This window comes from Nomascus leucogenys, chromosome 3, assembly GCF_006542625.1.
Source record: "Nomascus leucogenys isolate Asia chromosome 3, Asia_NLE_v1, whole genome shotgun sequence".
NCBI lineage: Eukaryota > Metazoa > Chordata > Mammalia > Primates > Hylobatidae > Nomascus > Nomascus leucogenys.
In genome coordinates this window covers 148,194,996-148,207,993 of record NC_044383.1, presented here as the reverse complement: position 1 = coordinate 148,207,993, position 12,998 = coordinate 148,194,996, and the positions used below count along the sequence as shown (strand labels likewise).

The following is a 12,998-nucleotide window of genomic DNA, read 5'->3' as shown; positions in this document are numbered from 1 at the left end:
GAAAGGGAAATCTCATGGGTAACTCTGTTTTTCCCAAATATTGCTCTATAGCATTAAGTTTTTTGTTGTAAGTGAAAGAAAATATATACCATTCACTGAAGGGCTGCGAGGGGTAAGTCAGTTGAGAAATGTTGCTATGGCCATTTAAGGGCTTCGAGTGATGCTCACTTTCTTTTCTCCCTTCCAATTTCCTTGGTCAGTGTTTGTCAGGTTCAACTCCAGCCATGGTTTCCCAGTGGAGGTCGATTCTGACACCAGCATCTTCCAGCTCAAGGAGGTGGTTGCTAAGCGACAGGGGGTTCCGGCTGACCAGTTGCGTGTGATTTTCGCAGGGAAGGAGCTGAGGAATGACTGGACCGTGCAGGTGAGTCTCCCTTGGCGGCCGTTCCTGGGATGCTGCCAGCTCCATTGCTCATGCCGCCTGCGCTGCCAATCTGACATTCATGCCTGAGATCTAATAGAATAAATAGTGCCTGGGGATTCCTTGAACTTTACTCCACACTGCTTCATTAATTCTGACCTTAATTATGCATTAAAACAGCAAGCAGGAAAAATTGGAAGAACAACTGCGAGTGAGAAAGAGAGAGAAAGAACACATGAGCTAGGCTTAGTGAATAAATGTTTACTGACTACAGGAGAAGCAAGACACAATTTCTGTGTCTGTTCAATTTCTACCTTACTTATTCCATTTGAATCTTAATGAAGAAGGATTCAAATAAATTGTTCCCAATCAGGCTGCTCAGTCCCTGCACTGTGAGGAATTCGTAACCCAATTGTGACCCCTGGAGGATAGTGAGGGCTGCCGCTATGCTGCGCTAGAGGAGGTGTGGGCTCCAGGCCCCATTGGCAACTAACTAGCTTTGGGCACTCCTTGGCCAGGACTAGAATCACACAGTTCCGCAGCTGGTGGGGAAGGAAGCCTGGAGCACAACAAAAGTATACCTTTGCATTGAATTTCTCCAAGGTTCAGTAACATCGTCCCTGGAAATAGGCCCCTGCAACGTAATAAGTGAAGGATGCTCTCTTCTCTCCTGGCCCCAGCAGAGCTTCTGGCAGCCCACTGCTCCTAGCTCCATGAAAGCCCTATACACGTGTCATTCGGATTGGTGATTTTTATAGGAATTAGGGGGACTGGTGAGGTGATTGATAATACCACCATCACCTAGAACTAGAGACCAGTCCTTTGTTGGGGAAACTCGCAAATACAACTCACCATTTGTTGACGTTATTCTTTGTGAATGCAAGAAAGACGAAACGCTTTCTGGGAATGGTCCCTGTGACTGTGAAGGACCCTGTTCCCCTTTTCTTAAACCAGCATCAGTTAATTGCAGTCAGGTTTACAGCTGTGTGGGTATCACTGCTCCGCGCAGGGGGGCTCCTGGGTCAGAGTACGCAAAGTCCATCCTTGTATCTGTATCCTTTCCCTGTCTCTTCTGGGTGATGATATTTATGGCTTTGTAAAATGCTCTCAGAATTTGGGTATACAAAGAAGCTATAGAAATGCAAATTGTTCCTGTCATTCTGCATTGCATCTCCTGCTGATGGTGTTGAGGCACATACTCATTGTGCACAAACTGCTGGGCTCTGCTTTCAGGCAATTTGGTTTTATAAGGGAAGTGCATGTGCTAAAAAGTGTTTTGATTTTTTTTTTTCTATTTCAGTCACATAAAAAGATTTTCACTGTATCTGCCAACCTCTAAATCCAAGGATGTTTCCTTCACAAATAAATAATTTTAAAACAGCTCCTTGAATCAAAACATTTTATATTGCCAAAACCTTCAGGTTCTAAACTGCCGTTTGTGCTGATTCGTAAAACAATTAGCGATTTCATCTGTAGTTAGACTAACTGCTTCAGATGATTGACTTTGCAAACATATATGCATCAGACATGTGTTGATTTATGAGTCTTTCTTTTGACAAACACTTCTTAAGCGCTTCCAATGTCCTAGGTTTCTCAGGGGATCCAAAAGAGAACCCTAACTCAGCCCCTGTTTTCATGGAGAGTGCTCTTTATTTATGAGCCCTAAAACCAAGAGAAATATTAGATTGAACCATATGGGATTGCCATTTTTACACGTTCAACGATTTCATGTGGTTCAACCTAATAGCTGTAATATAAGAATATGAAACATAACTGCCGTATCGCACCTAAAAATATTATGAAGTTTTAAAGGTGGAGAAAACACATCTGGTTGGAAGTCACCAGGAAGAACTTCATGGATGAATTGAATTGAGGTAGGATTCTGTAGATGGAGGAATGGGGGCATGAGCATAGAGAATGCTTGCCAAAAAGGATGGGTTCTTGTTCTTGTAGAACCTAAAGAAATGTTGAAGATTGGACAAAAAATAAAATATGGGCTATATTTCACATAACCTTGACTAAGTTGGCATTGAAGTTTCATTGGTGGGGAACTAGAGAAAAATGGCCTGCCATTGAGGGAAATGGGAAGTCTGAAGACCTGGTTTGGTTGGGGGAAGGATGCTGCATTGTTCCAACATGATGGGAGTTGATGCTAGCTGAGTACGTGTGTTTGGAGATGTCTAGCTGGCTGTTGACAACTTATGTCTGAGGACAGTGAAAAAGAAAGGTTCATACTTATGGAACTCCTATTAAATCACAGTTAAATGATTTAGGTGCCGAGAAGATGGCAAACTTTGTTCATAGGAGAGTTTCACTGTAAAGACTAGGAAGTTACGCACGTAATTGCAAATTAATGGCTATATTTTCTTTAAGTGTACAACTGGCAGAGTTTTAGCATCCTTTGATATTCTTGTATAATCTTAGAACATATGTTTACAACTGTTTAGTCAATACCATTTAGTTACCCATTATCATTTCAGGTGCTATATTTCACAGTATAAGCACAAAATATCTAATAATAAGTTGCTGCTGAGAAAAAGAAGATGGACCTTCCATATGAGCTACTTAATGCCTCCACTAATGGGTGCTAAATATTCACCTTGGTGTCCTGAAGAGAAGAAGAGATGGCTGGGGTGGTGTCTATGCTTGCTGGGTGTTTTCCTCCTGTTTTCATTTTCATTATCATAGGTGATATGAATATACATATTAGCTTATCATGCAAAATGAGATATTGTGAGTATAAAAGAAGACCCTGTCAATAATTATTCCAGGACAAAAGTTATATGTGGGGAGTGTCCTAGGAAAACTGAGGCAATGATCACCCCACATACTGAGCAGTATGTCTCACACTCAGTTTCACCTTCTTTGAGGAGGAAATTAGTTTTAGTGCCTCACCCCGGGTACTTTGGGGAACTATAGCTTGAGACCATAGTCTTATGAAATGTCATAATTTTAAAAAGCGAGTTTGTCTATTTAACTGGCAAAGGGTATTTGTAAGATTATAATAGAATTGATGTCACATCTAAAAAATTTTCATAGAGTTTTCAGTTCTGGGAGAGCATATCCACAGGCCACTTAGAGAAGCACTGTTAGAGCGTAGTTATTTTCATTACACACTCATCTGTTCAGTTTTGTTATTGGCAAGACTTTAAGAACTTTAAAAAATTAAAGGAAAATGGGAAAATATATAGACATTGAAAAATGAATGATCTGGCAGATTTTGCTTCTGGGAAGCTGGAGTAGACATACTTTTCCCTCTTCCTCCCAGCAACTACACTAAAAAGCCCAGACATTGCATACTGTACAGTTGACTCATGGAGTCATGGAGTTAGGGGTGCCAACCACTATGTAGACAAAATTCATGTGTAGTTTTATCTCCCCTCACACTTTACCAATAGCCTGCTATTGACGGGAAGCCTTATTGATATCATAAACAGTTGATTAATACATATTTTTCATATGTAATATGTACTGTATGCTTATAATAAAAAAACTAGAGAAAACATTAAGAGCATTACAAAAAGGAGAAAAGATACTTAACTATTCATTAAGTAGAAGTGGATCATCAAGATTTTCATTGTCTTTGTCTTCATGTTGAGTAGGCTAAAGAGGAAGAGGAAGAGGAGGAGTTAGTCTTACTGTCTCAGGGGTGGCAGAGGCAGAAGAAAATCTGCATATAAATGGACCCATGCAGTTTAAACCCATGTTATTCAAAGCTCCGCTGTACAAGCTTAGGAAGATTCTGAAAGTGGTGAGAAGAATGTGGACAGACTAGGGATTTTAGAACCCAAGGAAGAACACAGAGGTGAATTTCTTGAGTTTTCTTTTTGCTACATTACCTTAGATGTGGAACTGAAGAAACTGGCAACCTGGAAATGTCAACATATATAGACAAAAAGAAAAGAGAAGAGAAAAGAAGCGGAGAGGAAGGGAGGGGCAGAGAGAGAGAGAGAGAGAGAGAGAAGGGAGGGGGGAAAGGAAGGGGGAAGGGAAGGGAAAAGGAAGAAAGGAAGGAAGGAAGAAATCCCCAACAATGGTGTGTTTTTTATCCAGAGGACTGAGAAAGGGGCTGCCTAGCAACATAGAAAATATTTAGACAATAGCCAGTCTACTCCAGCCAAACGCAACAGAAACACTGCGGCCCTATCCTTGTCCCCACCAACACTAGTAAAGGCTGAGTGGAGAGCCTTTTGTTTGAAATTTCTGAAATAAAACACTCACTGATGGGTTTGACATAAGAATGGAAGGAACAGAGAAAAGAGTCAGTGAACTGGAAGATAGAACATAGAAATGACACGGTCCAAATGGCAAAGAAAAGCTAGGATGGAAAAAGAAAAAAGGAATAGAGCCTCAGAGACCTGTGGGCCTCTAACAGAGCATTAAAAGTTTGTGTCAGGGGATTCCTGGAAGGAGAAGATAATGGTGGGCAAATGCTCAAAGAAATAATTGTTGGAAACTTCCGAAGTTTGCAAGAGACAAAGTTATGGATGGATTCATGTAGCTGAGTGAATCTAAAACAGGAAAAACCCAAAGAAACCCACACCAACACACAACATAATTCAGCTTCTTAAAACTAAAGACAAATTTTAAATCTTGAAAGAAGCCAGAGAAATATCACACCTTCCCTATAGGGGTAAAATTGTTCTAATTACAGTGGATTTCTCATCAGAAACCATGAAGGCTAGAAGGAAGTGGCACAATGTTTTTCAAATGCTGAAAGAAAAGAACTGCCAACTTGTAATATTATACCCAGTGAAAATGTCGTTCAGGAAGAAAGAACAAATCAATACATTTTTTTTTAAGATAAAGAAAAACTAAGCGAATTTGTCACCAGCAGACCTACCCTAAAAGGATGGCTAAAGAAATTTTCTAAACAAATGAAACAACAAAAAAGGGAATTTTGGAACACTAGGAAGGAGGGAAAAACACAGTAAGCAAAAATATAGGTAAATACAATGCACTGTTTTTCTCCTCTTGAGTTTTCTAAATTATGTTAGAGGGTTGCAGCAAAAGTTATAGCATTGTCTAATGTAGTTCTACATGTAGAAGAAACATTTCAGGCAAACATAAACACAGATGCAAGGAAAGGTAAGATTTCTAAACTTAACCTTTAAAATAGCAACTGCAGTAGAGCATGACAAGTTAAGAATGTATAAAGTAATATCTAGAGTAGTCAGTAAAATCGGTAAATGGCTAAAATACAAAATAAAGACAACACCAAATGCTGGTGAGGATGTGGAGAAATTAGATTACTCGCAAATTGCTAGTGGGAATATAAAATGGTAGAGCCACTCTGGAAAAGAATGTAGCAATTTCTTAAAAAATGACATATGTATTTACCAGATGGCAGAGTTATACTCTTAGTTATTTATCCTAGAGAAATGAAGACATAGGTACACACACAAATCTGTATATGGATGTTTATAGCAGTTTTATTCACATTAGCAGAACATGGAAACAACTCTGATGTCTTTCAGTGGGTCAGTGGTTCGACAAACTGGTACCTCCATACCCTAGAATATTACTCAGCAGTAAAAAAGGAGCCAACTGTTGATTAACAAAATATCTTGGATGGATCTCAGGGGAAATGTGCTGTGTGGAAAAAGCCCATCCCCAAAGATCGTACACTGAATAATTTTATTTATATAACGTTCTCAAAATGACAAAATGATAGAAATGGAGGGCAGATTCATGCTTCCTAGCGATTCTGAAGGGGGCGGAAGCAGGCGAGAGGAGGGTGTGTCTGTGAAAGGGTAACAGAAGGGACCCTTTGGTGACGGCCGTCCTCTGTGCTGACTGTAACGATGCTTATAGTACAATTACAACATCTAGCTTGGCAAGATGTTACCATTGGGGGAAGCTGGGGAAAAGGTAGCTGTCATCTTTCTCTGCTGTCTCTTACAACTGCATTAGAATGTGTAAGCATTTTAATATAAAGTTGAATTTTAAAAAAACCTAGGATATCTGTCCACTTTCACAGAGGAATCGAAACTATCACTTTCTTAGAAAATAAACAAGCTTGCTATTTGTCTCTCTTTTAAAGGGAGAGTATGTATTCAATGAGTGATATTTAACATAAGAAATGAGAAAAATAATTTAATTGATTAGCAGACACATTTAAAGATTTGTTCATACTAAGAGTATAGGGTGAGTAAAACTTATAGAGACATTAATGCCTCTTTCTTGAATTCTTTTTTTTTCTTTTTTTTTTTTGAGACAGTCTCGCTCTGTTGCCCAAGCTGGAGTGCAATGGCACAATCCCTGCTCACTGCAAGCTCTGCCTCCCGGGTTCAAGCGATTCTCCTGCCTCAGTCTCCTGAATAGCTGGGATTACAGGCACCCACTACCATGCCTGGCTCATTTTTGTATTTTTAGTAGAGATGGGGTTTCACCATGTTGGCCAGGCTGGTCTTGAACTCCTGACCTCAGGTGATCCACTCATCTCGTCCTCCCAAAGTGCTGAGATTACAGGCATGAGCCACTGCTCCTGGCCTCTTTCCTGAAGTCTTAAACAGAAGTTTTAGCACAGTATAGATCTGAATAGACATGATGAATATTTATTTGCAAACTCTTTACCAAATATTTAAACTAAGCAAAAGTAAATAGTCCTTGACAATTGTGTACTCCAGTTGTACATACTTTTTAAATTGACTTGTTAGTCATACATTATAATTTTAGGACTGTGTCTAAAATTTATAATTTTAGACACTGTGCCAGATTGGACACAGTGTCTCATGCCTGTAATCCCAGCAGTTTGGGAGGCCAAGGCAGGCAGATCATGAGGTCAGGAGTTCGACACCAGCTTGACCAACATGGTGAAACCCCGTCTCTTCAAAAAATATAAAAATCAGCTGGGCGTGGTGGTGTGCACCTGTAATCCCAGCTACTTGGGAGGCTGAGGCAGGAGAATCTCTTGAACCTGGGAGGCAGAGGTGACAGTGAGCCGAGATCGCACCATTGCACTCCAGCCTGGGCCACAGAGACTCTGTTTCAAAAAAAAAAAAAAAAAGGAAATAAATGATCTGTTGTGGTTATAAACATTAGTAACATATGTATGTAATAGAATTTAGGGATGTAATGGCTTCATTTGTGAACTAAATTAATTCAAATTTCTTTTTTTTTTTTTTGGTAATTTATTCAATTTTTTTTTTTTTTTTTTGGAGGCGGAGTCTCACTCTGTCGCCCAGACTGGAGTGCAATAGCATGATCTTGGCTCACTGCAACCTCTGCCTCCCGGGTTCAAGTGATTCTCCTGCCTCAGCCTCTCAAGTAGCTGGGATTTCAGGCACGTACCACCACACCCAGCTAATTTTTGTATCTTTAGTAGAGATTGCTTTCTCTTTTGACTATAAAACAGAAAGAGGCTAGTATCAATTTAGAGCACTGAATACATTTCCACCATGATTTTTTGTTTGTATATAAAAGAATTCTGTAAATGACCAATATAGTTCCCATTTTAACTGATTATAAGATAAAAGGAGGCCAGACTCAATACCATTACACCCAGAGCACAGTTGCGCAGTGATTTATTTCTGTGTAAGAGATTGGTCATGTAAATGAGATTCTCATTCGCTACAGGACTGATACAAGCATCTTCTCTCTGAAGGGTTGCCTTGCAAATGGAACTTACTGCTGGCCTCCTTTATTTAGGCAAATGTACATATCCTCTTGAGTTCTTCCAAAGAACAGGTACATTATTATATGAACTAGTAAGTGCTGCTACATGTCCAAGTCTAGAATCAAAGAATGATCATCTGTACAGAGCAAATGCTCACTTTGGGTAGACGCTTATTTCATCTATTTGTGTCTGGTTGCATCTACGTGTCAGAAAGTATCCCTGAATGACTTACCTCTTTACATAATTCAGAACCCTCAGAAATGTTATTTTTCTGTTGAAAGGAAGCCTTGACATTTCTGTGCCCGTGTGGACTTACAGAACATCTCTGAGGATTGCCATCGATAAGCGTAGACTTGAAGAAAAAAAAAAGCTGAGATTCTTCCAGTTTATAAGAGGCTGAAGATATATAGTCTGTGGATTCATTTAATAGGCTCTCATCTCACAGATGTTTCCATTGTGATTACACTCATATTCCAAGGCAAGCAACGTGTGAGAGGGTGAAACTCTGCAGCAATCCAATCTCCAAACTCTTAACATAGGATGCATCTTACTGGGGTACAGGAAACCTGATAAATGATAGAGAAGAGATGACACACTGAAACTGTGTTACTGTTCACCGAAGTCCTAGTTTCAGACATTCTGTTGTCTCCATTATTGGACTAAGATTCCATCATCCAATTGACCTGATGTTATCTGAGATTTTGCTTAATATAGTCATCACCCTTTAGAGGAGAATTTAAGAAATGAGAGGTTGTGTCTATACACCCAAAAGCTCTGAACCCAAAGATGATTCACTGAAATTCCATCTTTACTTTTTTCCCTTTTTACCAAGTCATTGTAACAAGCCTGAGATTACTGTCAAGGAACAATGAGATTGTATATGAGAAACCTCTTTGAAGCTTATGTACCAAACTCACTTATGATGAATACATATAGGAGTCTGTGTGCCCCTTCATTTTCTATTTATGTAGGGGCTTGGGTCATAGCTTTAATTAATAAGTTACCATTAGTAAGTATTTACTCCAGCGTTGATCTTCCTTAGATATAAGTTAAATGGCAGATGAAGTTAAATGTGTGGGATATGATCATTTATGTTATAATAGTTTGTGTTAAAGTATAACTTTGGTGATGCCCATAAGACACAGAAAACACAATTAAATGGGAATGGGAGAGTCTGGCCTAATATGTTGTGTTAATTTTTTTTTCCAAATATTAGGTTTAATTTTGATAAAAATAAAATTCTCATAAACAATTTAGCAAAAGAAGTTAAATTAACTGAAATTAACATTAAACAAGTGAAGATTGCCATAGTAGCATTTATAAGGCAAAGAAAGATGGGCTAAAAGATCTTTCTTTGGCCACGTGCTAAATCAGAGGATGCAGACTCATTTGAATGGAGGCAGAACATCAAGTATTTGTTGAACTGTTGTGCAAGCCCATGATTTATAAAGTTGGTGTCGGTATCCTGTTCTAGTATCAATTGTTTTTGGAGTTTTAAAAAATGTTTTAGCCTTTTGTACATATATGTCTTCACACAGAGAAGCATACATTCATTTGGGGAATGCATTTCTTGAGAAAAACTATAATTTTTGTGGGTGTACTTGTGTAAACTGCATTGGATTGAAGATTTTATTCTGTCATTGAATTTTATTTTGCATGGAATATTTCCTGTCTTATTATTTGTTCTGGATACTTTGCATTCAGAGGTGTCACTCAGATAAAATTTAATATGTAGACTAATTATGGCACAGTACTCTGCTTTTTAAATTAATAGAATATTCTGATGTTAGAGGGAGAAATGAGGAATGCGAGAACCCACTGATGTTTATGTTTTGAGTACATCACAAACTCAATTTCAAATATGTGGGCTTTTGAAAGCTCAGTGCAGGTTTTGCCAAGGATATTTTCTGCTCATTTTTATAGCCTTACGTATTTCAAAGGGAATTGGGTCTGTGTGTTTGCATTCCATCTATGCGTAATTCATCAAAAACATTGTTCAGAAAAGAGAGGAAATAAACACAAACATTTGTTTAAGATAGTTATGATGTTATTTAAACCTTGGACACTAAGAACTTCAGAACCTTGCTAAAGTAGTTAATTAACATCTGCTTCCTCAGTTTACCTGTTTTGTACCTTGGAGTCAATTCTTCTCATTTTGAGGAACATTGAGATACATGCTGTTCTTTAGGAGCCTAAAACCTTTTATATGTTTTTTTCATTCCAAGGGAGTTTTATGATGCCATCCTACACATGTGCTTATTGCTATATATAAATGAGAAGTCAAAACTTCAAGAATGTCATACACTAGATGAATCACTTAGAGTTCAACTAGACTTTCAAATACACTGTTATAATGAAGTACAGTAGATGTGAATCACTCTAAAGTCAGACTCTCTGGGAAGGACAAGTCATTTAAGCTCTCTAGTCTTTACTTTTCTGATCTATATGAAGTGTAGATAGTAATAATGCCTGTATTTTTATATGTTTGTTTTGAGTATTATATGAAATGTTACCTACAAAGGACTGACACATAAGCAAATTTTAACCTGTTATTAGTTTAATTTGATGAATAATTCACAAAGAAAAGATAAACATTTTATTTGTGATGTGCAGTAAATTCATCCCATGATTTATTCTGTTTTAAAACATTGCAAAAGGGGACAGATTTACCCCATGCCAAATTGCCTATTCCACACTTGAACTAACCTGAGAACAGAATATATTTGTGGGAACTCCGTTGACTTAAGTCTAAACAGTTATCTTAAGAAAATACTATATTCTATTCTAATGGAGTTTACTTTTTAAATGCACTGAATATATCTGTATATGAAATTTTATTTGGGGGAGCAATTTTACAAGAGTACTTACTGTTCAAAATCTGTTTAACAAGGGGCATGAAGTAATTTCAGATTTCTCCTAAGAATTCATGAGTCGCTTGAATGTAAAGTAGAGGGCAAGAGGATCAGACAAAATACATTCTGCAGACAAAATACATTCTAAGACCCACTTAAATAGTTATATTTTTGCCTCTGTAATTGATAAGCAGAATGAAGATTTTGAATTTATATGATCTGTCATTTTGTAGTACCCTGAAATCTAGTTGTGTGGCTTTAGCCTTGCAGATTAAATAGATACTAATCTTTTCGTGTTTGTATTTGTTTTAATGGATTTATTTTAATGGTTGGTTTCCGTTTGGTTGGTTCGTTTTTTGTTTTTTTTTTTTAATATGGTGTCTTGCTTTGTTGCCAGGCTGGAGTGCAGTGGTGCAAACTCAGCTCACTGCAGTTTCCACCTCTTGGGTTCAAGCGATTCTCCTGCCTCAGCCCCGCTAGTAGCTGGGATTACAGGTGTGTGCCAACACACCCAGCTAATTTTTGTATTTTTAATAGAGATGGGGTTTTACCATGTTGGCCAGGATGGTTTTGAACTCCTGACCTCATGATCCGTCTGCCTCGGCCTCCCAAAGTGCTGAGATTACAGGCATGAGCCACGGCGCCTGGCCAAGCTGGGTTTCTTATATGCTCGCTCTGTAGCCCAGGCTGGAGTGCAGTGGCGCGATCTTGGCTCACTGCAACCTCTGCCTCCTGGGTCTCAGTTCAAGCAGTTCTCCTGCCTCAGCCTCCTGACCTATAAATAGTTTTACATATAGTGTTTTTATAGATACTTCGTTGAAAAATAAATTTAAAAATAACTCAATGTAAAGGACTGACAACAATATGCATATCACATTGGCCCTTCCTTAAGTTTCTGTGCACGTTGATGATACATATCTGTTGGTTACGAAGTCATCTCTCTCTGCAGCATTCTCAATTACTATCCATTCTCCACAAGGCTCAGCTACTATCCATTCTCCACAAGGCAACCAAGTCCATTTTTTTTCTTTTTTTTTTTTAGCAACTAAATGGGTTAAATGCAGCGATAAGCAGGTAAACTGACTCTCTATAAATACAAAGCTCTGGTTGTCACTTCGGAGTTTCCTTGCAAAACCTGCCAGCCCTGTTTTTTTTAAGGGACCAACATAGTAACACTGAAGGCGGCGTCGGGAAGAGGTGTTCCCTGTCCATTCTTAGGAGGCAGCCTGAGCGGGCCCAGCACACACCACTGAAATTTGCTTCCTTATCTCAGCACGTTGTTCTTCCACCCTTAGATTTGTTCTGCCCTTTTAAATCGGAAGAAATTTTCGTTCATAACACTTTCTAAGATACTTGAAGATAATCCATATGCCCTTTAGTTATTTCTCTTCCTATTTTAGCAGCCATATGTTTTACCTACTTTGGACGAACTCCATTTGGTCTTTCCTAAAGAGAGATGACTGTACTAGATTCTCAAAGTGGCCTGATCTGTGCTGGAGTTACTACATGCCCCTTGGTATAATCTGCCTATTAATGTGGCCTGTAATTTATTTTTAGGATTAATGATATGACTTAGAGAGCCATACAGTCCATTTAAACCCGGACTCTGTTTTTACAAGATTATATATATATGTAAGCCAGTTTCCCCATTCTGTATTTATACAACTGATTGTTTTAAAATCTGTTCACTCAACAGTCTTTTATTGGGAACCCATTATGTATCATAAGGCATGAGCCCTGCTCCCAACAATCTTTCAGGTCACAGTGTACAAATATGTGGACAAGTCCTAGTCCATGGATTAGGGGGTGGGCCACATGGGTTGGAATGTAGCTTATGCCATTTTGACCTTTGGTGCATTAGTTAATATCTCTGTGCCTCAGTTCGTCTCCTAAAAATGAGAAAAATTGTGTTATCTGCCTCATGGGGTTGCTACAAGGGTTAAATGAGTCATCATACAGAAATACTTACAAGAGTGCCTTGTACGTTGCAACACCCCACAATGTCAGTTGCTGGCGTTGTGATTTTAACATCATCATCATCATCATCATCTTCATCTTCATCATCATCATCATCATCATCCTCAAAGTGCTGCATCCAGGAGGCACTATCTGCTCCCCTAGGCTGCTGTCCTCTAAGCTGAGGAGAATCATAAGCTGGGAATTAAGA

The 12,998-nt window shown here is 38.6% G+C and overlaps 1 protein-coding gene across 1 annotated transcript in view; it reads left to right on the top strand.

Annotated features, from left to right (window-relative positions):
• The window catches only part of PRKN (parkin RBR E3 ubiquitin protein ligase), a 1,393,859-nt gene that overhangs the window by 286,669 nt on the left and 1,094,192 nt on the right, over nt 1-12,998 (top strand). Inside the window, exon 2 of the mRNA XM_030809943.1 lies at nt 201-364. Within this exon, the coding sequence (XP_030665803.1) occupies nt 201-364 (164 nt within the window). The remainder of the gene's footprint in view (nt 1-200; nt 365-12,998) is intronic.